The 24,658-nt window shown below is 39.4% G+C and overlaps 2 protein-coding genes across 2 annotated transcripts; one reads left to right on the top strand and one right to left on the bottom strand.

The window, feature by feature from the left end:
- Positions 1 to 1,681: 1,681 nt before the first annotated feature.
- LOC108043135 (casein kinase I) lies at positions 1,682 to 2,906 on the top strand. The gene has a single exon (XM_017121698.2). The coding sequence runs from the start codon at positions 1,780 to 1,782 to the stop codon at positions 2,812 to 2,814; it is 1,035 nt and encodes a 344-aa protein (XP_016977187.1). The 5' UTR covers positions 1,682 to 1,779; the 3' UTR covers positions 2,815 to 2,906.
- A 1,844-nt stretch (positions 2,907 to 4,750) lies between these two features.
- LOC108043134 lies at positions 4,751 to 7,742 on the bottom strand. The gene is made up of 3 exons (XM_017121697.1): positions 7,363 to 7,742; positions 6,325 to 6,886; positions 4,751 to 5,737 (listed from the first exon to the last, which is right to left on the bottom strand). Exons 1-3 carry the CDS (start codon positions 7,740 to 7,742, stop codon positions 4,751 to 4,753), a joined length of 1,929 nt encoding a protein of 642 aa, XP_016977186.1.
- Positions 7,743 to 24,658: the final 16,916 nt, after the last annotated feature.

Here is a 24,658-nt window from a genome sequence, read left to right as displayed (position 1 = left end):
CCCACAAATTTATTGTTCTTAAACATCTGAGAGCCCGGCTCCTGGTGCTCCTGCTATATTTGAATGCCAAGTTGCCAGTTGTCACAATGTGAGTGATATATAGCCAAAATGTCAAATGTCAGCGAAAGACATTATTACTGGCTAGTTGATCCGTCCTCGTCGTCCTGCTCCTCCTGCTCCTCCTCCACCTCCTCCTCCTCCTCCTCATTTGCCCATTTGTGTCTCCGTCTACGGATGCCGCCGTCTGCCAGGATAATCGATACGCACAAGTACACGGACACACACACACACACACACAAACAGCGCTGGCAGGATGGCACTTCGGGGGCACCCTTAAAGGATTGGGTTAGTTCGACCGGGGCTAGGGATTGCGAACCCAGTCGCAGTTAAAGGGCTGTGCCGGCCAGCAATCAACGTGGCGGATACTTAATACCGCACTGTGCGACACTCCCCACATTATGGAGTCCTCAATAAACTAGTGCAGCCTAAAGGAAGATTTTAATTTATGGCTAACAAGAAATTATAAATAAATGTCTTTACTTAACAAGCATTGGCTGGAAATTATATTCATTGGAAATAATCAAGGAATATTAAATATAATATTAAAGTGAAAGTATTTTAATAAGATACTCAAATAATATACTATATTTTATTCAACATTATTTCATTCAACATTATTTCGTTGCCTTATTTGAATAGTTAATTTTCAACTCATAGTCACAAACATTATTTATTTACTTACAATCTATTTTATTTGTAATTTTGTTTAACACCAAAACCTCTCAAATATTTAATTATTAAATGAATTGGAAGTCCTACTCCACGTCTAGCCATAGACATACGAACAAGGCATCTTTAAATTTTGGTAAACCTTAAACGACGAATCGCAAATCGAACGGTGTCGAATCGCTTGCCCCTAATTTTCCTTGCCTTTTCCTGAAGCAATGATTATGAATTCTCAATTTGTCAAAAGTCCTAGAGAATCATTGCAATGTCCTGGGTAGCCAATATTGGCATAGAGAAATTTGTAATTAAGCTCAATATTAGTAAGCTGAGTATTCAAACGAATATATTCAACAACTGACTTCACTTCAATATGGCATCAATCTGATCAACGTTTCCTTAATTAAGCACATATGCACCTTGATGTTGGATGCTTAACAATTGAACGAATAAATTGGGGAATTCCAATGGTCTTAAAATCAACTATGCCTTTGGTCGAAAAGTTGCTGGCAGTTAGTCTTCTGCAAACTCTGCAATTAATGCGATATTTTGCCGAGCTGCACAAAGTATAAATTGCAACGCTCTACATTCTTAAGTGATGAATCCTGTTTCCGCATCACCAGCAAACTTTGAATCCTTTTTCATTTTAAATATTTCGTTGAAAAAGGCTTCACTGATTTCAAATCGTTTCTTCTCTAGATGAAGTAACTAATACAACTCACCTGCATTCAAATCAATTCTTTGTGTATGTCTAGTTCGTCAATATCGTATTTTATTCAATTAAATTCCAATCAACTGAGTTATTATTTGGTTTTGCTTACAAAACAATTGCCGCATTTAATGAACTATCAATTGATGTGCCTTTTCTGCAGATAGTTTACAATTTGTTAACCCCTGAACATGCTATTAGGTATCCAAGTAGCCCAAGATTAACTTTTCCTTAGCAAACTTTGTAGATGCAAGTACATATTTTCAGTGGGCCCCATTCGGATCGGAATAAAAGCAGCACTCACACTCGCAGAAGAGGACCTGAAACCGGAAACGGAAGTGGGCGGAATGGAACGACTGCGATCGACGCACAGCCGCGAAGTGCGGATAGGGAACTACAAGGTCATACGGAAGATCGGATGCGGCTCCTTCGGCGACATCTACCTGGGCATCTACATCCACAGTGGCGAACGGGTGGCCATCAAGGTGGAGAGCACCAAGGTGCGCCATCCGCAGCTGAACTACGAGCGGCGCCTCTACCGGGCACTGCGACCCGCACCGGGTCTGGCCAGGATCAGGTACTTCCACAAGGAGGCGCACTACCAGGCGATGGTGATGGACCTGCTGGGCCCCTCGCTGGAGCGGCTCTTCCAGTTCTGCGAGCGGGCCTTCACCATCAAGACGGTCCTGCTGCTGGCCGAGCAGATGCTCCGCCGCGTGGAGTACGTCCACGGGCGGGGATTCCTGCACCGCGACATCAAGCCGGACAACTTCCTCATGGGCCTGGGCACCATGTCCAAGCAGGTGTACCTGATCGACTTCGGTCTCTCCAAGAAGTTCCTGGACATCACCACCGGGGTGCATGTGCCGTACCGCGAGGAGCGTCCGCTGACCGGAACCGCCCGCTACGCCTCCATTTGCGTTCATGCGGGCGTGGAGTCATCCCGCCGCGACGACATGGTGGCCATCGGCTATGTCCTCATGTACTTCAACCGGGGATCGCTGCCGTGGCAGGATTTAAAGGCGGACACCAAGCAGCAGAAGTACGAGCGCATCCACGAGAAGAAGATCTCGGTGAGCATCGAGGTCCTGTGCGAGGGCTATCCCTGCGAGTTCACCATGTACCTGAACTACTGCCGTGGCATGGGATTCTACGAGCGCCCCGAATACGACACCATCTGCCGCATGTTCCGAATGCTGCGGAATGGACTCCACCTGCGCCCCGGCCTCATCTTCGACTGGGACATGCTGATGATGAAGTTCCACAACACCCAGATCAATCCCGGCATCGGCAAGCGCGTCTTCCCACCCAAGGCCGAGGAGGATGAGGGGCGCAGCGGGGAGCCGATCGTCAAGGACGAGAAGTGCAACTTCTGGCCATGAGTCCCAGTCCAGCAAAAGTGTGATATGTAAATTGACAGTCACGCCAAATTAACTACTTTATCTGAATCGAGAAGTAAAAGGTGGAAACTAAATCCTTTTTTCCTAAATCTTTAATATTTATAATATCTAGGTTCTTCTTAGTAAATGTATATTATTTTATGCAAGACAAAAACTTACCAATTTTATTTTTAATGAATATTCAAAATCGTATCAAGTTGTTGAATTTGAAAATCATTTTTTTTTTTTAAAATAAGGTGGAACTTCCTTCCCTTTATAGTCGCGTTAATTGTTTATAAATGGATTTTTACCTGTCTCCCAATGCAAAAAAAAACAGAAAACCACCAAGACAATTACATAGCAGCCAATCAATTTGGTTTTATTTATCCTTACTTTCTTAAATAATTAAATATATTATTTTTATTAACATAATTTCATTTAACGAGTTTTAGTAAAATCCTACATTAAACTTGTGTTATTAATCCTAGTGTGTCTGCTACAAAATCAATAAATTTGTCCAGCGCTATATTAAATTTGGCCTTTAAGCCGTCGACAATTGAATTTTAAATTACTTTCTCCCATCATAAGAAAGTCTTCACCTCGAGTTAATCCCCAGCAAGACAACTTAATGCCAATGTGCGTGCTATGTAAATCGAATCTATGCTTTTTCTTGGAAACTATCAACTGTTGCCTTTTGTTTACGCACCCACAGGAAACAGTGATTCCAAATATGGACACACGCAGATGGATAGCGACCAAGTTAAATAAAAATCCCATTTTTCCATAGTCTCCGCAAACAGATGGAATGGATGGCTGGATGAAAAACATACCCTCCCTTGGCTAATAAAAGTGGTTCGGTTTTTCCAATTCGAGGGGCGACAACGATGGCCACGCCCACTTGCAAAGGGGGTGGCAGTGGGCGGTGGCAGTCCGGCAATAGAGCAATTTAAATTGGAACGTGATTATGCAAACGTTTGCACAGCTTAACTCAAGTGCCGCTCCGTGCCGCTCGGCCAGTTGGCCAGTTGCCGCTGCTCACACATGGCCAAGAGTGGAGCAGAGTGGAGCAGAGTGGTGCAGAGTGGTGCCGAGTGGTGCCGAGTGGCCGGCAGAGTGGTGCAGGCTGGCAGGTTGGGAAAAAACAAAAAAGAAAGAAAACCGAAAACAGAAAAACAGAAGGAGTACGACTGCATTACAAGTCTTAAATCAATTTTTAAGGCCATCCGGCCACCGCACAAAAATCCATCTAAGTGCAGCATGTCTGGCTTAGTCGCCGGACCACTTAGATTCCTCCATCGACGAAAGACAGAAGATAGCGACTGGCATCTGGCCGATCTGTGGAAAAGCAAAGATTAACGGAGGACGCCAGTTGGTTCCACCATTAACGAATTATCGAAACATGCATCTGCTTTGTTTAGAGAGTATATTATTAACTCCCAATAGGATACAAATTGATTAGAGTATTGACAAAATGAAATACAGGCAATTGTACTTTTATACAAAAAACAAGAAAAGAAGCAAACTTCGGCAAGCCGAAGTTTATATACCCTTGCAGTTATTACAAATTGACTACATTTCGATTTTTATGCCTATATTACTAAAAACAATAAAGCTATGTCGTTTTTCGTAGTGTTATTGAATTACTGCATTTCGCTGCATTTTGCCATCGTTTCTATGGCAGCTATCTAATAATTGTTATCCGAAAAAAAAATTAAAAAATTAAATTAAAAAAACGTAAAAATTAGACCATTGCTATTCTGGGTGAAGAAATTGAAATTTATTTCCAAGTTAAAAGTACTTAACACAGAAAATACAGCACTTGATTGGTGATAATTTTATAAGATGATAAACATTCCATGCTAATCAAAAGCGTTCGTTGTTTCTGGCTAAGTATACAATTTGTGTAGTTGATCATTGATTATCCCTCAAAAGGCCTTTCCTACGGCTGCTGCACCCACTCCATCCATCGGCGCAGTCTGCCATCCCAGCGCCGCGACAGGAACTCCAGGAGGAAGACCCCGGTGGCCAGGACAAGCACCAGTCCGTGGAAGCGGTAGGCCCCGGCCATGATCTTGCCGGTGATCCGGGGCAGGAGGCTGCGGTCGTTGGCCTCCACATCCGGCTTGTCCACATACTGCAAGTACCGCCGCTCGATGTGGGCCATCACCCCGGCACTCAGCAGTTGCTTGATCTTGCGATCGAGGGCGGGGCGGAGGAAGAACCTCCTGGGAAAGTAGATGACCAGCTGGTACACATAGATCGGCTGACGCACGAAGGTCAGCCGGCTGGTGTTCCGGTGCTGGTGGTTCCAGTAGGCCAGGTTGCTCATCAGCGAGATCGTGGTGAGACGCTGGCCGGGATCGGCACCCTGGAGCCGCTCAAATCGGGCCGAAAAGGACTCGCCCAGGCGGTGGGTGAGGGCCAGGGGATAGAACTCGTGATAGCCGTTCGACATCAGGGTGTAGTTCTCGCTGATCAGCCCGCCGAGGTCCTCGGGCAGGGGGCGGTGGTGGGAGAGGCGCAGGACATCGAAGAGGCGCGCCTGGTAGGCGCACCGCAGCACCAGGGTGAGCAGCAACCAGGTGGCCAGCATGTAGCGGAGGAGTCCCTTGCCCGGCAGCCGCCGCGTGGGAATCGGATTGCCCACACCCACCAGCAGCACGTTCTCCAGGCGGTGCTTATGCCCCAGGCGGGAGCGCAGGCAACAGGTGCTCAGCACCGCCAGCACCAGGATCGCGATTATCATGCCCCACACCTTGCCCCGGAACGGCAGGATCAGCGGCCCAAAGCGACCCAGGTACCGATCCCGCCGCACCACCATCACGAAGTGGCTCTGGTGGTACACCGTCGACTTGGAGAACAGCCAGCGTCGCTTGTCCGAGCCACTCAGTCCACCGATGGCGATGGCCGCGCTCCCGTCCGCCAGCTGAAATGGATACACATTCACAAAACATTATCCACCTGCCTTGAATTCAATTAAAAGGGTTGCCAAATAAATCACATTCACAAACCTAGTGTCCTACTCTCTTAAATTCAATTAAACAGATTGGCAAATAATGGCAGGAAATATAATTTCAATTTACAAAGTTGTCTAATCTTCTAATTAAAATATTTGTTTAGCTGCTTTGCAAAAAAATCAAAGTCTTGAATAGATATATTAGTCTTGATTGGACAAGTATATGTCCCATTATTTCAGTGAGTAATTATATTTGAATTTAGTTACCATAAGTTTAATCAATACTACAATACTATATTCTTAAAAGTGAAGTATTAAATTTAAAACCTAAATATATTATAAATAGTCATTTAAGTCGTATTTATAAAAGACAAAAATCAGAAACAAGTTTGGAATAATGTGTTTTAATTGTTTAAATAAATCCCTAATAAATATGTAAATGTAAGTTTAAATTAAATATAAAAAGAAAAGACCAACTTTGTGTTTTTCAGTTATGGAAATAATTAGCAGTATGTATGGTTTTCAGAAAATAATTATGCCTATTTCACCCAACTCACCTGCGCGAAGCATCCGGAAACGTTGCCCTCGCCGAAGATCTGGCTGGTTTCAGTGGGCACAAAGAGGTCGATGCGGAAGTGCAGCGCCTTGGCCAGCAGCTGGAGCAGATCCCAGTCGATCCCGGACAGATCCTGGGCGGGAATGAACATGGGCTCGGTGCCGTTCGGCCGGCGTTCTCCGTGCCGCTTGTGGATCAAGTGCGGGGGCAGATGGTTGGCGGCCACCCGCAGCGAACAGTCGCCCAGGTCTCCATGCCGCACCGGATACAGGTCGGACATGTTCTCCAGCGGCTCACCGGTGATCCGGTCGAAGTGGTTGATCCGCTGCACCGTGATGCCCGGGATGCAGTTCTCCTTGAAGATCTTGTAGCTGTAGATGGCCACCAGGCCGTCCTCCAGCTGGGCCACCACCACCACATTGACGAACTTCAGGCGCAGATTCAAGGACACAATCCGCCCGACGGTCAACTCGACGGTGGAGGCGCTCTGCAACTCCGTCACCACCACCACACAGAAGAACTCGCGCTCCAGAAACTCGTCCGGGAAGGCTAACACCTGACTCCTGCAGTATTGATTGGTACATATAACTCAATTTCAAAATTATAAACTAAAATTGTCATTGATTTCTTTAAAATATCGCAAATAATTGAAGGAGAACAACACTATAGACTTTTCGATAAGTTTATATTTTTTCTTCTTAAAGATGTCTCACACAGAGAGTCTAAAAAATTAAAATTCATTTTATTTTCTTGGTAATATAATTTTTGGTAAATTGTCCAGTAAATAGTAAAGATATTCATGTTTACCAATTTGTTATCAACAAAAATAACCGAAACCAGTTAAAATACTTTTTTTTTAAATATTGCATTTAGTATTATTAGTACTTAATAGAGCAGTTCATGTGATTAAAAGATTTAGTTTGTGGATCGTATTTCGAGAAGAAATAACTAAAAAACATGTTGAAAACATATTCCAGAACTTAACACAGGTGTTTCCAAATAATAACAAATAGGAATGCAAGAACAAACACTGCCTCACTTGAAAATGTTGTGATTGTTGACCACGAAGAGGGTGTAGTCCCAGAGAGTGGCCTCCTCCGAGGTGCCCCAGTGCAGCAGGACACTGAGATCGGGGGCGAGGTTCTGCAGGACCTGGTCGATGAGCTGCCGCTGGCGCTGGACGAGTTCGTAGGGACACTCCAGACAACTCTGCCGGACGACCAGCGTGTTGATCCTGCTGGCTATGTATTTGCCGGTTATGTAACTGATGGCACTCGCCAGGCGCCTGGTGTTCAGCTCATCCTGCCGATTGCCCAGCTCCGAGATGAGCAGATCCTGGCCGAGTTCCTGGCCCCAGGCCCGCATCCGAGTGCCCAGTATTAACCAGCCGGAGAACAGCCAAAGAATTGCGAGGCGCATGACTGAATGCCGGGAAAACAACTGGCAGGACATCTGCGAGGCGGCTCTAATGTAGTTGGTCATGGCACACACCTGACATCCGATAAGGCCGATGGCTGTCAAGGTGTAAATTAATTGCTGATAGTTCTCAGATTCCAATATCGATCCAATATCACGTTCCATATTAATAGGTACTTATAAATGCAGTCAACTTCGGGAACGTCCTTCTAAAAGAGAAATGCCGACATTACGTTAAGTGCTCAATGAATTTTTTTTTTCATACTGAAATGATGAGGGAAATAAGAACTAACCAAACTACTAAATAAAAACAATTATACCTATTTGTTATACAATTTTAAAAATGTTGTTTCTATTAATGTTGCATTTTACATTTTTGTATAGTCGACTTTATTATCATATTATTACCAATAATTAATTGTATCCCAAAGGAAATCACTGGCAAGCAGTATTCTGACAGTAAGATACTTAATCTTTAATTCATTTATTTATATAAACTATTTTTACCATAAATGTACAGCTAAGTTACAGAAGGGCTTAAACGTTTCACCAGGTTATTAAAGTGCCTGATGTTCTTGCAAGATAAAACTCTCGATCTCCGTGCGTCCGACGCGCTGCGAACGGAAATAGAAATTTACGAGTAATTGGACGGCTTTAAATTGAGTCAAGGCTGGCGGCGGGCATCCTGCACCACCCACTTCGGCCCCACCCGATGGGCAGGACCCACACGCCCAGCGGGGCCGCCATCAGTCATGAGCCGTGGGGCAAAAGGAGCCACCCAGGGCGCACTTCTAGGTAATTTAAGGAGCGTTACCGGGGCCACGACTTGACCAGAATGTGGTGTAGGGTGGTGCAGGGTGGTGCAGGGTGGTGCAGGGTGTATCAGGGTGGTGCAGGGCGGATCAGGGTGGTGCAGGGTGGTTCAGGGTGACTGAGAGTTTGGTGCTGGGGCCTTCGAGTTCACTAGATGTTATTTTACAAGGACACGCGCACAATTTATAATAACGTCGTCCTCGTCCCGCGCTTTTCTCAGTCTTCAGCTTTGGCTTTCTCTGCCAAAAGATGCTTTCCTTGGCCAAAAGGAAAGCGCACCCACACACTCGCAGGCTAAGTAAACCAGGCTTTGGGTCTGTCTGTCTGTGTGTGTCTGTGTGTGTGTGTTTGGAAACGAGAAAAATGAAGCGAAACAATTCCAAGTAAGCAAACAAAACTGATGGAAGATAATCTACTTGAAGCATACTTTAAGGCGTATCTAATGGTCCTTTTAATGTTTAAACACGCTTTCGTCCTTCGTCCTTCGCCACCGCCCACTTGCCCCGCCCCCTGTCCTTTTCCCCTGCCCATTCGGCCAAACCAATGTCCCATGTTTATTTTATCCACATCATCAGCGCTCAAGTCGCCGGAGCAGGGTCCGAATCTGCGGCTGGCTTTTTCTCACAGTAGCCGGCCAATGTCACGTTCAGACCACCACCCACTCCACCCCACTCGCCAGCCACCCCGCCCCCGTTCTAAAGGTAAACTGCCAAAAATAATGCAAGACCTTAAAGAAATCGGAATTTTTAAACCTTACTTGTTTTTCTCCTGTATATTTTTACTTACTTACTTAATCTTAATATTTCAATCATTTAAAAAGTGAATTTTATCTTTCAATTGTTATTGCAAAAATGTAGTATTAAAATATATATTAAATTATTGATTAAATATTTTAAACTTATAATAATTTATATATTTTTTTTAACATAACACCGCTGAGGTAAAGCAAGCCATTTATATAAACATCACAATTATAATACTCTTGTCAAGGATCTTACTTGAATTTCTTTTTGGTTTAAAATCAAGCTATAGTATTTTCATCTCATCTATAGTATTCCTTCGCAATATTAACCAAAACATTTTCTCCAAGTGCAGCTTTCCGCTTCTTTTAGCCTGTCGCTGGCCGTCGCCTCGTCTGCGGCTTCTTTTCTGTGTTTATTTTATCATCATAATTTCGCATTTCTGCTTTTATGAATTTTTAATTTGAACAGCCAGGGAAATCCGCATGGCTAATGTCTAATGGGGGCGGGCAATATTTCCCGAGTTGCAGATAAGTCGATGATTTGAGGCAGATATGTGGAGTGCTTTTTTACGATTGTCAAAGACGGGCACAAAAATCGTGATTTGAAGCATGAACATTGGTGGCAACGTTAAGCAAATAACAGACAAGTGACAAATGCATTAAACCATCAGACTAAATATCATTTTTTAATAAAAATTATAATAGAAGAAATGAAAAACAGACTTAATTACATCGACCACGAATTTAAAAGATTCAAAAAATAAAAGTATCTTTAAAGGTTTTTTCTGTGTTATCCATTTTAAGTACACCGATCAGCTTTTAAAATTGCAAACTAACTATTTTTCCATTTTAGGAAAACATATTTTAAAAGTATGATAGTACCAGCATGCTTTTAAAATTAATATTACAAAGGTAATTATATATCTTTTTGTCATTTAATTTACTTGTACTTAGGAAACACATACTCTATTTGTTTTCATCAGGCGGAAAATGTATTTCCTTCATCACTTGTTAAATATTTATATATGTTATTTGGGAAATGGGCAACAATTTGATTGGAAAAAAAAAACCGTAAGAAAAAGAGCCATTAAAATATATTTACATCCATATTTAGCTTCCACGAATTATGCTCCATTGATGCCCACCTCCTTTGAGGTTGCTGCTCCGTTTGGTTCCGCACCTTAAGTGACCTCATCGAACCGCATATCGCTTGAATATTTAATGCAGTGCTCCAATTTCGGAGTTCCTGTTCGCCAGACCCCAACCACAAGGAATTCCCGGCCAGTTTGTTCGCTGGTGGCATCATTACCCATGTTGCCACATGCCACATGCCGATCCCACCAACCACCCAGTTCCACCCGGTTTTTCGGCTTTTGCCTGCCACCGTGGCAGGTCCTTGGTCCTTTGCGAAAAACGATTACGCACTAAGCCTATAACTTATGTTGATGTTTTCTTTCCGTCTTAACATTTGCAAATTTGTCATTTTTTTCCTTTGTGCAGCTCGGGCTGAGCCTTGGCTTTATCTCACCAATATTTTGCCAGAGTCTCAGTCTCAGTCTCAGTCGCTGTCCCTGTCCGTTTGCTTGTGGCTTTTTCTATTTCTTTCCGGGCCCGTATCCGGACCCGGACCACCCCCATCTTAAGTAGTCCTGCCCCGGCAGTTTTAAGTACTGTTTGCTTATTCCAGGAGCGTTATCTAGGCACCCCCCACCCGCAACCGCACCTCCCTTCAGCCCGGCCCTGTGTATCATATTAAACTAATCCTAAATGGTTTCTTCACGGTACATTTGCTGGCACTTGTTAGGCACTCGGAACGACAAACCACAATCTGCCGCTACAATATGCACCTGCATATTGTTGGCATTCTGCCGGCTACACATATTTGTCAGTGAAAACCAGGCAACAAACACGGAAAATGCCCAGGAAAAGCTGAGAAAAAGTGGGGCGAGCCAAGGCTCCAGCTCGCATGCCAGCTGGGGATATTGGTAAAGTCAAATGCGATTAGGGACTTTCTTTATTTTCTCCAAGGACAGCGGCAATTGAGGTAGCTATTCCGCACCCAGATCCACTTCGGTGGATTATCCAGCCCCATGGGGTTTTTGTTTTCTAGCCAGGTGAACCGATAACATTTCCTGTGATTGCACAGTCCAATGAAAAGTATAAAAGCTGAGGGGAAAACAATTATTATTGGGCTTTGATCTCATAACAAAGTCGTTATATGTGCTTACAAAGTTACATTTCTACATTTTAAAATCGAAATATTAAACGACAACAGCTAATATACATATACAAAATATTAATACATAAAAAAGTATACTACAATTCCTGAAAGTTATTAATTCGAGCCTAAACAAGAAAGGAAAGCTAACTTCGGGCGGAGCCGAAGTTGATATACCCTTGCAGAATACTCTGTAAATTATATTCTCCAAAATTATTCATATGATGCATTCTTAATACTCATAAAAAATCCCAACTTCCTAACTTTAAAAACACCAAAGTTATGGCATTTCCAATCGTTCAGTTATATGGCAGCTATAAGATATAGTCGGCCGATCCTTATGAAATTTGGTATGTCAGATTGATTGGCCAAAAATAAAACCCATAGAAAATCCCAACTTCTTAACTTTACAAACACCAAAGTTATGGCACTTCCGATCAATCAGTTATATGGCAGCTATAAGATATAGTCGGCCGATCCTTATGAAATTCGGTATGTCGGATTGATTGGCCAAAAATAAAACCCATAGAAAGTCCCAACTTCTTATCTTTAAAAACACCAAAGTTATGGCTTTTCCGATCGTTCAGTTATATGGCAGCTATATGATATAGTCGCCCGATCCGGCTCGTTCCGACTTATATACTACCTGCAATAGAAAGACAACTTTTGGGAAAGTTTCGAGCAGATAGCTTTAAAACTGAGGGACTAGTTTGCGTAGAAACGGACGGACAGACGGACAGACTGACAGACGGACAGACGGACAGACGGACAGACGGACGGACAGACGGACGGACAGACGGACAGACGGACATGGCTAGATCGACTCTCCTGGTGATGCTGATCAAGAATATATATACTTTATAGGGTCGGAAATGTCTCCTTCACTGCGTTGCAAACTTTTGACTGAAATTATAATACCCTCTGCAAGGGTATAAAAATATTAAAGAAAATGATAATTTTAGAAATATTATAAAAATATGTGTTTCAAAGTCCAAAAGTTCTGTATAAAAACTTAATTTAAATAGGAAATAGTTAAAAATGTTTAAGGGAAGAAACATTAAAGTAAATTACATCAAATCAAGTCAAAATTTGGTTAGGCATAGATAATTAAAATTGATAGATATTAGACTATTAATCCGCAGTGTTGCAATAGATTCTAGAGATAGTGGGAAACAGGGAACTAAAACTACTTACCTCAAATTGGAGAACGTAAGCACAGTAATTCAATTAAGTGGACCCTTAATCAATCAACCAATACTTCAATCGAACCAATGACCATCTCGTCCAAGTATCGACGCATTGATTAATGGCTTCGCATTCAATGTAAAATTCAATGCCGCTAATTGGGCAACAAATTAGAAATCTATGAAAATAATCATTACACATCGCCCACTCTGTGGCTCCCAACAGCTAATGATCCGATCTGATAGTCCAAACTCCCGAATGGACCGACCTTTGAAGTCGGACTTAACTTTGTCTGAATTTTATTGGTAAAATCATTGGATGCATATGCATGTGACGTCCACTTTAATTCAAAAGCTCCTGTCCAATGCCGCTCATTTATGAAACTATGCGCTAATAAATAGTTCACAATAGAGTATAAATTGGCAGTTTCAACTGAAAAGCGGGGAATCCAGAATTTCGGTTGGTATGAGCCAAAATGTGTGACTGCATGTAGAAGCTGCCGCAAAATGATAATAATTACGTGCATTATGTTTAATGCAAGCGATGAACAAACTGAATAAAAATGGGGAAGGGGAAAGGGGGCTACAGAGATGATGTGAGAGGTCGATGTGCGGCCATTGATTTCAGCTTTTAATTTGAGGCCATTGTTCTAAGGCGAGCACACTGAAGAAATAAGTGCACCCCTTGGAAAATAAGTAATGAAAATACCAATAATAAAAAATGATAAATAAATTCACAATGAAACGAAATAACTTAAGCACAAATTATTATATATAATTCAATCCGCCATCTTATAATAAAAAATCGCAACTCTTTAAGTAAAGGTATATATATTCTTAGACAAATCACCTTTAGTATTTTGAATTGAAAATCAAATATCGCAATAGACAATATGCAAAGTACACTTAAATAAATAAAGAGTAAAAGGAAATTACACTATTTCAAAGAATAAGTAGTTCTTCTTTGAAATAGTGTAATTTCCTTAGATCGGAAGACTAACGTTCGAAAAGGAAAATAACTATATTTCTTGCAGTGCACACCCAAATGTTCACATATATGTATGTGTGAATGGTTAAATGCAAGTGCATGTAAATGTTGCCACCGTGGTCAAACAATGGCAGCTAGTTAGTTTGCTGGCCGCTTGTTTTTTTGCAACTATTACGGCCCGATTTCTGACCCCCTTTTCTCTCTTCTCGGCACTTCACACTGGACCCACCGCCCCCCCTTGCCAACTGTTTTTTGTGTGCTGCATTAATTAAAACACAATCATCGCAAAATTATGCAAGCCGCTGCCTCGTCGTTGGGCACACAATTATTTATTGAACGTTAAAGGCATTGGAATAAATAACAATGCCGCAGTAAAATCCAAAAAAAAAACATTCCATGATATTTGGCAGTTTATTAGCTGCCAGAAAATTAAGCACAACTGGGCAAAACATCAACAGTTTCAATCAAAGTGCATAGACTTTTAGATGTGTTGTTGGCAAAATGCGAAAATTGAAAACTGGGATGAAAGTCACCGACCACATTGATAAATAACTAATAAATAGGTAATTGGGTTAAAAACAATGCAGATTATGTCAGTGGAATCTAAATTAGATTTATTGAAAACTCACTAGAGCAACATTTAATTTTGTTTATTTATTATTTTGGGTTATTTAATTAAAATACAGATAACAGATTCGTTTAAATAATGTTTAAATTCCTTGACCTACCAAGAGCTTTGAATGGCGCCCTCTGGTGTAAAGTGCATGGAACAAGATTACTTCAGACAACAGGTGGCGTTGGCGAAAGTGAGGAGGGAAATTATTACGGATATGGGGTTATTTATCAAAATGAAAGGAAAGAATGATTAATATATTTTCTATAGAAAGAATACTATAGATATCCCTAAATTCATATGTGCTATTTATTTATGATTAAATAAAATTGTATTCGTTGAACCTTATTTGATATAAAAGACATAAATCATGAAATAGATAACAAATTAGAAGAAACAAATTTGACATATATAAGGTGCCAAATATTTAAGTAAATGTGTTGTGATAAAGTATAATTGCTGTCAGCAAAAGGGCAAGGTTTTAATAAGCCAAACAATTCCCCCAAGCGAAATGCTGGCTTTAAAAATAAATGTGGTGGCTACCCAATAAGTAGTTACAAAGCGTGTAAACAATTACAACATTTAAGCCAACAAGGTTAATGACAGCTCACTCAGCAGCAATGTGTAAATGTAAATGCATTAAAGTCCGCATTTGCAACTAAGCTGTAAGTACCGAGCGAAACTGAACAGAAACGCAGTGGAGCTGAAATAGTCGGTAATGACAGTAACACGAAATCAGTTAAGACAGGATAGCAACAATACCAATTACAGACGCATCGATACTACAGTGAGAAAAAAAGGTTAAATTGTATAGTGTCAGTGTCTGGATTCCGGAATGGATTGGTACACCCTTTACCCTTAGACTATGTTTATATATATTATCTAGTGAGAGCGAAAATGGTATCTGATTTAATTCTTCAAACCCTTATCTTAAAGAAAGAAATAAGTTTTATCTCTTTTTCAACAAATTATTTTGGGAATGCACAATTTAACAAATGTAACCCAAATATATGAAATCGGGTATCAAGTATTTCAAAACGAAATTAGTATGTATTTAATGTAATATCCATCCGTTTGCTTTCCATTTATTTTCCTTCTGTAAGAAAAGGAACCGAAAGGGGAAACGTCGCCAACATATCATTAACTCAGAGGGCAGAAGTGCAACATTAATTGAAGTTATTGAAAATCAAAACATAAATGCCAGTTAAGCACGTTGCAGTGTTGTGCGAAAAGTGAGAAAAGGAGTCCCAACTGCAAATCGTATTAAAATAATTACATTTAATGGCAGCCGATCGCTCCGCCCGAAACTCATTTGTTTTTATTAACGCCACATGTAATTGCAACCGATGCAGTTGCACATTGCAGTTTGCATGTTGCACATTGCATGTTGCACGTGTCCAGCCATATGGAAATCCCCCAAATGAACGCACTGCCACGAGGTCTGGAATTGGATTTGGTTAAAGTCCGGGTCGAATAGTTAACGATTATTTAACCAGAAGGAATTAACCTCATTTTCATGGTTTCATAATTAATCCAATTTGTTGAACATATAAATTTCCGCGTCTCGTACTTTTTTCTCCTCGCCTTTTTTTTCAGACTCCTCCACTGACCGATCATAATTGGAAATTTATTATCCACCGTGGAGTTGTCGACAGGGGAGTTTTGCTGTAATCAATATGCAATTGTGCCGCTGTCTCTTTCTCTCCCTCTCTCACTGTCTCACTCTGCGTCTTCCCTCTCTTTCCACAACCACGTGGCGTATACGCAATGCGGACAATCAGCAACAGAAACAGGAACAAGAACAACTTAATACGCGGCCACAAACAAGGGCAATTATGAAACGCAAGCACTTATGCCCAAGAGATGAGGTGGCTGCGAAGTGGGTGGCAGTGGGTGGCTTAGTAGTGGGTGGTAAAAGTCCAATCAGTAAACTGCCATGGATATCCCAGGCTAAAAAGGACATTACCATATCAGGATAAGCTCTTGAAACATTTCAGCACCAAAGCTGCGGTGTCCCAAAAGCTTTTCAGTTTGCTGAGCTATGTTTTTCGACATACTTATTTTTAAGTAACAGAAACAACAGATTAACAGAGCTGTTAATAAAAATAACTGTTATTTTGCACAACAGATCATTCAATTTACATTACATTTATTTCTGACAGTTAAACTATAACCTTTTCATATGATGAACAAGAGAGAACGCTATAGTCGGGTGCCCCGACTATCAGATACCCGTTACTCAGGTAAAGGGAGTGCGAGGGAGATGGAGATAGAAACTTTGATCACGCATAACTTTTTAACGAATGGTCCGATTTGAAAAATTTCTTCTACATTTCAATAGGTATTGATAAACACAATAAAACTGCATTTTTACTTTTCCGAAATATTTAAATTTTTAAAATCGTATATAAGCGATTGTGGGCGTTAAAGGGGGCGTGGCACCATTTTGAAACAAACTTGCGCTGCGTAGGAACTTCTAAAATCTACATGCAAAATGCCAATCTTCTAGCTTTTATAGTTTCCGAGATCTCAGCGTTCATACGGACAGACAGACAGACAGACGGACAGACAGACGGACAGACGGACAGACGGACAGACGGACAGACGGACAGACGGACATGGCTAGATCGACTCGGCTAGTGATCCTGATCAAGAATATATATACTTTATAGGGTCGGAAACGCTTCCTTCTAGCTGTTACATACTTTTGCACGAATATAATATACCCTTTTACTCTACGAGTAACGGGTATAAAAATGCCAAAATCCGAAAGATCCGGAAAAATCAACTTTTATTGCGGTTTTTTGATCAAAACCATGGGAAATAATGGTCGCACGATGGAATGCCATACCTCTTTGAATTCGTTACAAAATTTCCAATCGATTGGTATTCTCAGCTAAAAAATGTTATTTTGGGTCATATTTGGTAAAAAATCAAGTGTTACCCCTTATCAAAAATGCGAAAATCGGTCAAAAAACGAAATTTACGAAATCCTTATGGAATCGATTGTGTAGGTTGCCAGCTACACAGAACAGTCATTCTTTTCGCTGTGCGTCTTATTTTGGCAAAGCTACGACATAAAAACCCTTAAAAAATGTGTTTTAAATGCATGTTTTTAATGGCCAAAATCCAGAAAAAAACAGCTCGTTTTTTCAGTTTTTTAATCAAAACCCTTGGAGATAATGGTCAGATCGTGGAATGTCATACCTCGTTGAATTCGTTACGAAATTTCCAATCGAATGGTATTCTCAGCTAAAAAATTTTCTTTTGGGTCATATTTGGTAAAAAATCAAGTGTTACCCCTTATGAAAAATGCGAAAATCGGTAAAAAAAAATGAAATTTACCAAATCCTCCTGGAATCGATTGTGTAGGTTGTCAGCTGCACAGAACAGTCATTCTTTTCGCTGTGCGTCATATTTTGGCAAAGCTACAACAAAAAACCCTTAACAAATGTGTTTTAAATAAATATTTTTGATGGCCAAAATTCAGAAAAAAACAGCTTGTTTTTTCAGTTTTTTAATCAAAACCGTTGAAAATAATGGTCAGATCTTGAAATGTCATACCTCGTTGAATTCGTTACAAAATTTCCAATCGAATGGTATACTCAGGTTAAAAAGTTAATTTTTGGCCATATTTGGCAAAAAATCAAGTGTTACCCCTTATCAAAAATGCGAAAATCGGTCAAAAAATGAAATTTACCAAATCCTTATGTTATCGATTGTGTAGGTTGCCAGCTACACAGAACAGTCATTCTTTTCGCTGGGAGTCATATTTTGGCAAAGCTACGACAAAAAAACCCTTTTAAAATGTGTTTTAAGTATATGTTTTTGATGGCCAAAATCCAGAAAAAACCAGCTCGTTTGTCCAGTTTTTTAATCAAAACCCTTGGAAATAATTGTCAGATCATGGAATGTCATACCTCGTAGAATTCGTTACAAAATTTCCAATCGATTGGTATTCTCAGCTCAAAAATTTTATTTTGGGCCATATTTGGAAAAAAATCAAGTGTTACCCCTTATCAAAAATGCGAAAATCGGTAAAAAAAAATGAAATTTACCAAATCCTTATGGAATCGATTGTGTAGGTTGCCAGCTACACAGAACAGTCATTCTTTTCGCTGTGCGTCATATTTTGGCAAAGCTACAACAAAAAACCCTTTAAAAATGTGTTTTAAGTATATGTTTTTGATAACCAAAATCCAGAAAAAAACAGCTCGTTTTTTCAGTTTTTTAATCAAAACCCTTGGAAATAATTGTCAGATCTTGGAATGCCATATCTCGTAGAATTCGTTACGAAATTTCCAATCGAATGGTATTCTCAGCTAAAAAATTTTATTTTGGGTCATATTTGGTAAAAAATCAAGTGTGCGTCTTATTTTCGCAAAGCTATAACGAAAAAACCGTTAAAAAATGTGTTTTAAATATTTGGTTTTGATGGCGAAAACCAGAAAAAAAACAGCTCGTTTTTTCAGTTTTTTAATCAAAACCCTTGGAAATAATGGTCAAATTTTGGAATGCCATACCTCGTTGAATTCGTTATAAATTTCCAATCGATTGGCATTCACAACAAAAAAAATTAATTTTAGTCGATTTACGGTTTTTTGATCAAAAGCATGGAAAATAATGGTCGCACGATGGAATGCCATACTTCGTTGAATTCGTTATAAAATTTCCAATCGATTGGCATTCACAGCTAAAAAGTTTTGTTTTTTGCAAGAAGGCATGATCATAGGATCTTATAAAAATTATTTTGGCCAAAGTCCGGAGAAAACAGCTCGCTCCTTCCGTTTTTTTTACCCAAGCCCTGGGAAATAATTGTCGTATGTTGGAATGTCATACCTCGTTGAATTCGTAATAAATGTATATTCTGAATGTCAATCAAATTTCAAATGATTTTATTTTCAATTAAAGCTCGCTGATTAAGCCTTCGAAAGAGGTATATTCTATTAATTTCTAAAAATGTTCATCTATCGCAGACGAGGTTAGCAACAAGTATCTTTAGATGCCAAATAAAATGTGCCACAAACGGAAGATTAGCCGTGACTCAGTCCTTGAGTTGTTATACGGATTATTCGAAGAGTAAATTGGAATAAGTTCTTTTAAGAGGAAAAGGGTCCATTCGGCGCATGCCTCAAGAATTAACAGAGCTGAAGAGCGTAGTACAACTTCGGAAAAGCGGCTTGCAACGCTCTTTATATTTTCATATAATTTTCATTACACTTAGCAAAGTTTCGCACCCAACCATAATTACTAAAAATATAAAGGAACAGCATCCCAAATCTCTTTTTTGTCCATTGCGCAAACGCAGAGAACATTTGAGAAATCACTGCTAATAAAATTCGGTTAACAGGAGGTCGAGATGTGCCGGCTTATATTTTGGGAAGCGGTATTTTTCCTGAAATATCAGCTGAATTTCCATTTGGAGCAACACATTTAACCCTTCGTCGTGATTTTTCCCCATCCATGTCCTGGAGGCATTCTAATAAATCTCAATTACCTGAAACAACAAATCACTGGAAATGCTAATGTAGGTAAAACACAATAAAAAGTCTTAAGGATTTTTCACAAGCTTAACGTGAAGTATTTGTTTTCATTTTATCAAATAATAACAAAGGAGGAGTGAAAAATATATTTATTCATTCGGTTTTCTTCCAGTAACCAAAGCACACATTCAAAAAATAAAGGGAAGTAAAAGAAATGGATAAAAAGTCAATTAATATTTAGTACATTAGAAACCATAAATTACATTTATTTTTTGCTTGGTAAAACTCTAAATCTTGCACGGTCAAAAGGACAGTTACATGTAAGTATGTATATATAAATATATTTACATTTAGTTTTGAAACATTAAACACGAAAAACTAGTTCAATTTGCAGACATAACTTAGGCCTCTTAGCCCTTTCAGTTTTTTAAAATGTAAAAATTGTTAAAAAATAGAAAAAATAATCCAAAAATAAAAACCAATATGTGAACTTTTTAAGTTATAGCAGTTGAAATTTTTAATTGTTTACAAGACTTACCAGTCTAGTAAAAATATAAAGTAAATACATTTTTTTGTTTAAATCTAAGAAACTCGCTAAAAAGTTAAAAGAAATTTAAAAACGATTACCCGAAAACTCCAAAAGAAACATTACGAACTGGATAGGCATTAAATCGAGGAAAACTGCCAGTTTCCGTGCTCTTGTTTTATTAATTTGAGAAAATCCACAGACAATAAATCAACCTGAGTAGCAGCTATCTTATAGCCGGAACATCAACTATATTGTTCGCCTTTTTGTTTTGGGGCGGGGAGTTTTGTTTTTGTGTCGCATACATTTCCAGGCATCCGATTCCAACGTCTTCATTTTGCAGTCATCACGTTTCACCCCGCTTCTGTTCCCATTTCCCCTTTCCCCCCTTCTGCTGTTTTCCCATCCCGTTTTCCCCGCCCCTGGCACATTTTCGCCTTTTAATTTCGCACTTGGGTCATTTTGTTGTTTGGTGTGGATTATAAGACCACTTCATATTCATGCAACTAACAACCGAGCGAGCCGGCACAAAAAAAGGCGAGCAGCCCCCCGGAAAGCCAGACATTTGCTACTTCGAAGTGGGCAAAAGGGGGCGGGGGTAGGCATAAAAACCAGCTGCCTTTTGTATTTAGCCACAAAAAAGGAAGAAGAGAGGGGTGGGGTCGAAGGCGGAGGCGAAGAACAACGGCAGCAACAATAAACATTCCCAGCGACTGGCTGTGCAAGTGCAAGCTGACCGAAATGAAAGGCCAAAAGGTTTTTCGCCGGGCCAAGGGGCAAAAACAGTCAACAAAAAGTAAAAGAGACGAAAAAGGCCAGGCCAAAACGGACTTGGCTCGGCAAAACTTCATTTTCACACAGGAAAAAAATAATTAATTATCAAGCTGTATCTAAAAATCATCAAGCTGCATCTAAAAATGTATCTATTTTAAATATAAACATTATTTAAATTAAAGAAATTTATCAGTACTAAGTTAATATTATAACGACATCGGGATAATATAATATAATAATAATACTTCCATAAATTAATTTACATTATTTTATATCGGATCAAGCTTAGAAAAGAGAATTCTAGATGATTAAAACAGGAATTAAAATACTTTTTCTCCGTGCAAAAACACTTCAATGTCTGCCATTCGTCGACGCTGGGATAATGATGGAGTAAAAAAGGAAAAGCACAGGGAAAACACAGAGAGAGGAGCTCACAAAAGTAACAACTTAATTTCTGCTCCCTTTTTCCGCGCTGCTTGGTTGCCCTTTTGAATTCATACTGGCCATATTGGCAATCCATTGAAACATTGAATCCATCAATCAGAGAGGCAAAAATAGAGGGAACTAGAAGATGATTGGGGCTTTTTGAAAGTTCAAGTCTCTTTCAAAACGTCTTTATTTTGCTAAAGATATCATTTTTGAAAGCATTTCCTTACAATAAAGACGCATTTTGAATGTCATTGTATGGGTTTTGCCAAAATAATTGGCAGTAGGGAAATAAACTTAAGCCGATAACGTTTCTTTTGAAAGAGTTCACGGAATATATTTTATAATAGAAATAATAATGAAAGGTACTTCTTTACAAATTCAATGTTATCTTCGTAATGTTTAAAATTTTGTACTCATAATAAAAAGGATAAATATAACACATTAGCATTTACCACAATATATATATATATATTTTCATCAAAGCAATTTATTTAAAATAAAGCATTAACTGGAGAACAATTTATTAAAGTAAATTGTGAAAATTTTTTTAAAATATTAAGCCTTATAATAATGACCTGAGCAATAAAAGCTAAGTTTATTTTCTATCCAAATTAAACTCTAACCGAAAAAAACAAAGTTCGAAAATCTTTTAAATTTAAATTTGGTTTTTACGATTTTATTTAATAAATAAAACATTAGCAGATATTCATGTTAAGCAAAGAAGAGTCAATAATAAGTGAAGACGATATACGTGAATAGGAAAAATATGAAGGCGATATATGTCTGTCTTAAAAAACAATGATAAATGAAAAAATTTAAAATTAGTCGGCTTGCACCGGAATACTTGGATTAAAAACTAGCTAAGAGGCCCTGGATTCCCGAGCTTATTTCCCCTAAGCTCTATTAAGAACTATCATCAGGTGTCTCTTTGTTGGTTACCCTTGACCCTTCCCCGCCCCTTTTTCCACCCAACGCCCACTTAAGCCGTATAATACCAATTTAGAAACCCCGCGGGGGGAAAAGGAACTCAAGCTGCCAAGGCAAGTGCCTTAAATAACGGGGAAAAAGTTCGTGGCCTCTGTTTCACGTCCGTTTTGTAGGCCACTTTATTTATATACATATACATATAATATATATACACTGGCCCAAACTGTAGAGAACAAATTCAAACTAATATAAAATTATTAATTTTATAAAGTATCATCAAATATTAGCCAAGATGGCATTGCCATTAAATATTGTTATCTGAGTGTCCTCAATAATTTGAAATAATTAAAATAATTACTTAGTAATAAGAGGTTCCCGCAAGTATCTCATGTTTAAATCAAGAAAATCTGTTTTCTCGGTGCAAGTGTATAAAGTCATTTCTTTATTTTTGGCTTTGCTAAATGTCTGAAAAAAAAGTGGAAAAAACCGGGGTCAGAGTTCACAGCTGTTCATTTGTAGCGCCTTTTTCAGCCACTTGTTTCGCGCCCGTCCAGTTTTTTCGTTTCACTTCCGCTTCTGTTTCGTTTTCGCCGTTCCCCTTTTTTATTTCCCCATTTCTTTTTTTATTTGCGACTTCCTGCTTTTCTTTTGGGTGTTATTGTTGTTGATAATTTGTTGACCATCACATTTTCCGCACATTTTGCGTCGACATTTTATTGCGGACTGCGAACTTGAAACTTCTTCATTTGGCTCCAACTGTCTCCTTCTTCTTGAAAGTCACTATCTCTTTCTTGCGGGGCCTTGCCGTCCCTGTCGCACGCACTTCATGCATTATTTAACTATTTTCTGTCCGCCATTCTCTTCTGTATTTTGCCCTGTTTTGTTTTAATTAAAAGTGCTGACCGCCAAAGAGCTGTACCTAGTTTTCCCCCGCGTTTTCCGTTCTGTAGGTTTTTAGTGCGACCCCCTTTCCCCCATTTTCCGACCCCCCGATTTCCCACTTCTCGAGGCATGTCTGTGCATTAATGTGGCTTATAATCAAGATTCGCCAACAAAAAGCGTAGCAAAGTGGAGTCGAGTCAAGTGGAATGGAATAAAAAGTTGTTCGTCCTGCTTTTTGGCCACATCAAAGGCAAGGCCACTCCAGCGTCTATTTTTCGCCCCACCCCTTTTTCCCTCCCCCCTTTCGGGACCCATCCTCATCCATTGATTGCGGTCGCATTTTGTTGTTTATGTTGTATTCCATTTCAGTCTGTCAAAACTTTCATCATCCGCTTATCTCCGTTTGCGGTTTTCATATATCCCAGTTAGACCAGATGGAAATGCATAAATATAGGAGGACATATGGAAGAAATGATTGCAAATCCTGGCTCACCTAAGATACTAAATTATGTTTTAATGCACAGTCCAGTCAAATGCCTATTAAAAGTGATAAGCTTACCCCGTCATAAATATATCTTCCATAATGTATTTTTGTTCAATTGACGGAATCAGTTGTGATAAGATTCAGAATTTGTTCATAATTGCTTTAATTGAATTTATTTCAACACATTGATAACTTAATTCTTCTAGGGAAAACCCCATCAACCAAAAAGCTTATATAAATACCTTTTAAAATGGTCTACAAAACATTATTTGGCGACCCTTTTTAACAATATAACTTATTATTAATTATTATTATTTAAACACAAATGATACAAATTACTAATATAAGTATATTTAATTGAAAATATATAAGGCAAAAGATTATACATATTTTCAATAATGTGAACCTGTTGTTAGGATAAATCAAAAGAATTTTAAATCAACTAAAGCCAGGACACAGCAGCCTTACATTTATTTTTACAAAAATGTTCAGTAAGATGTTTAAAAATAAATACAGTTTCTCTTTTTTTTTGAAAAAGCTTTTAGCCCAACATCATTTTAATAATTTCAAATGGGTATATTTATATATGTATCCATCCCACTTCTCCGCCATCTGCTCCATTTTAAAAGATCCCCCGAGCGAATACCTTGACCCGCTGACCCGATTCACAGACTTTCGCTGGATTCATTTCAATATTGTCCGATTTTGCGGCTTGGCCTTAGGTGAGTGGAATCAGAAGAGTGCGCGAGTTGGGGGAAATTCGAAAGGGTGGATGGAAATTCAGCAGGAAGACAAGGGGCTATGGAAGGCTGGGAAAATTAACAACACGGCGCGGTTTCATTTGTTTTCTAATTTA

The sequence above is a fragment of the Drosophila rhopaloa genome, unplaced genomic scaffold (genome assembly GCF_018152115.1).
Source record: "Drosophila rhopaloa isolate 14029-0021.01 unplaced genomic scaffold, ASM1815211v1 contig_3, whole genome shotgun sequence".
Lineage (NCBI taxonomy): Eukaryota > Metazoa > Arthropoda > Insecta > Diptera > Drosophilidae > Drosophila > Drosophila rhopaloa.
Note: the sequence above shows the minus strand (reverse complement) of the source record. Positions and strands in the feature narration are given on the sequence as shown.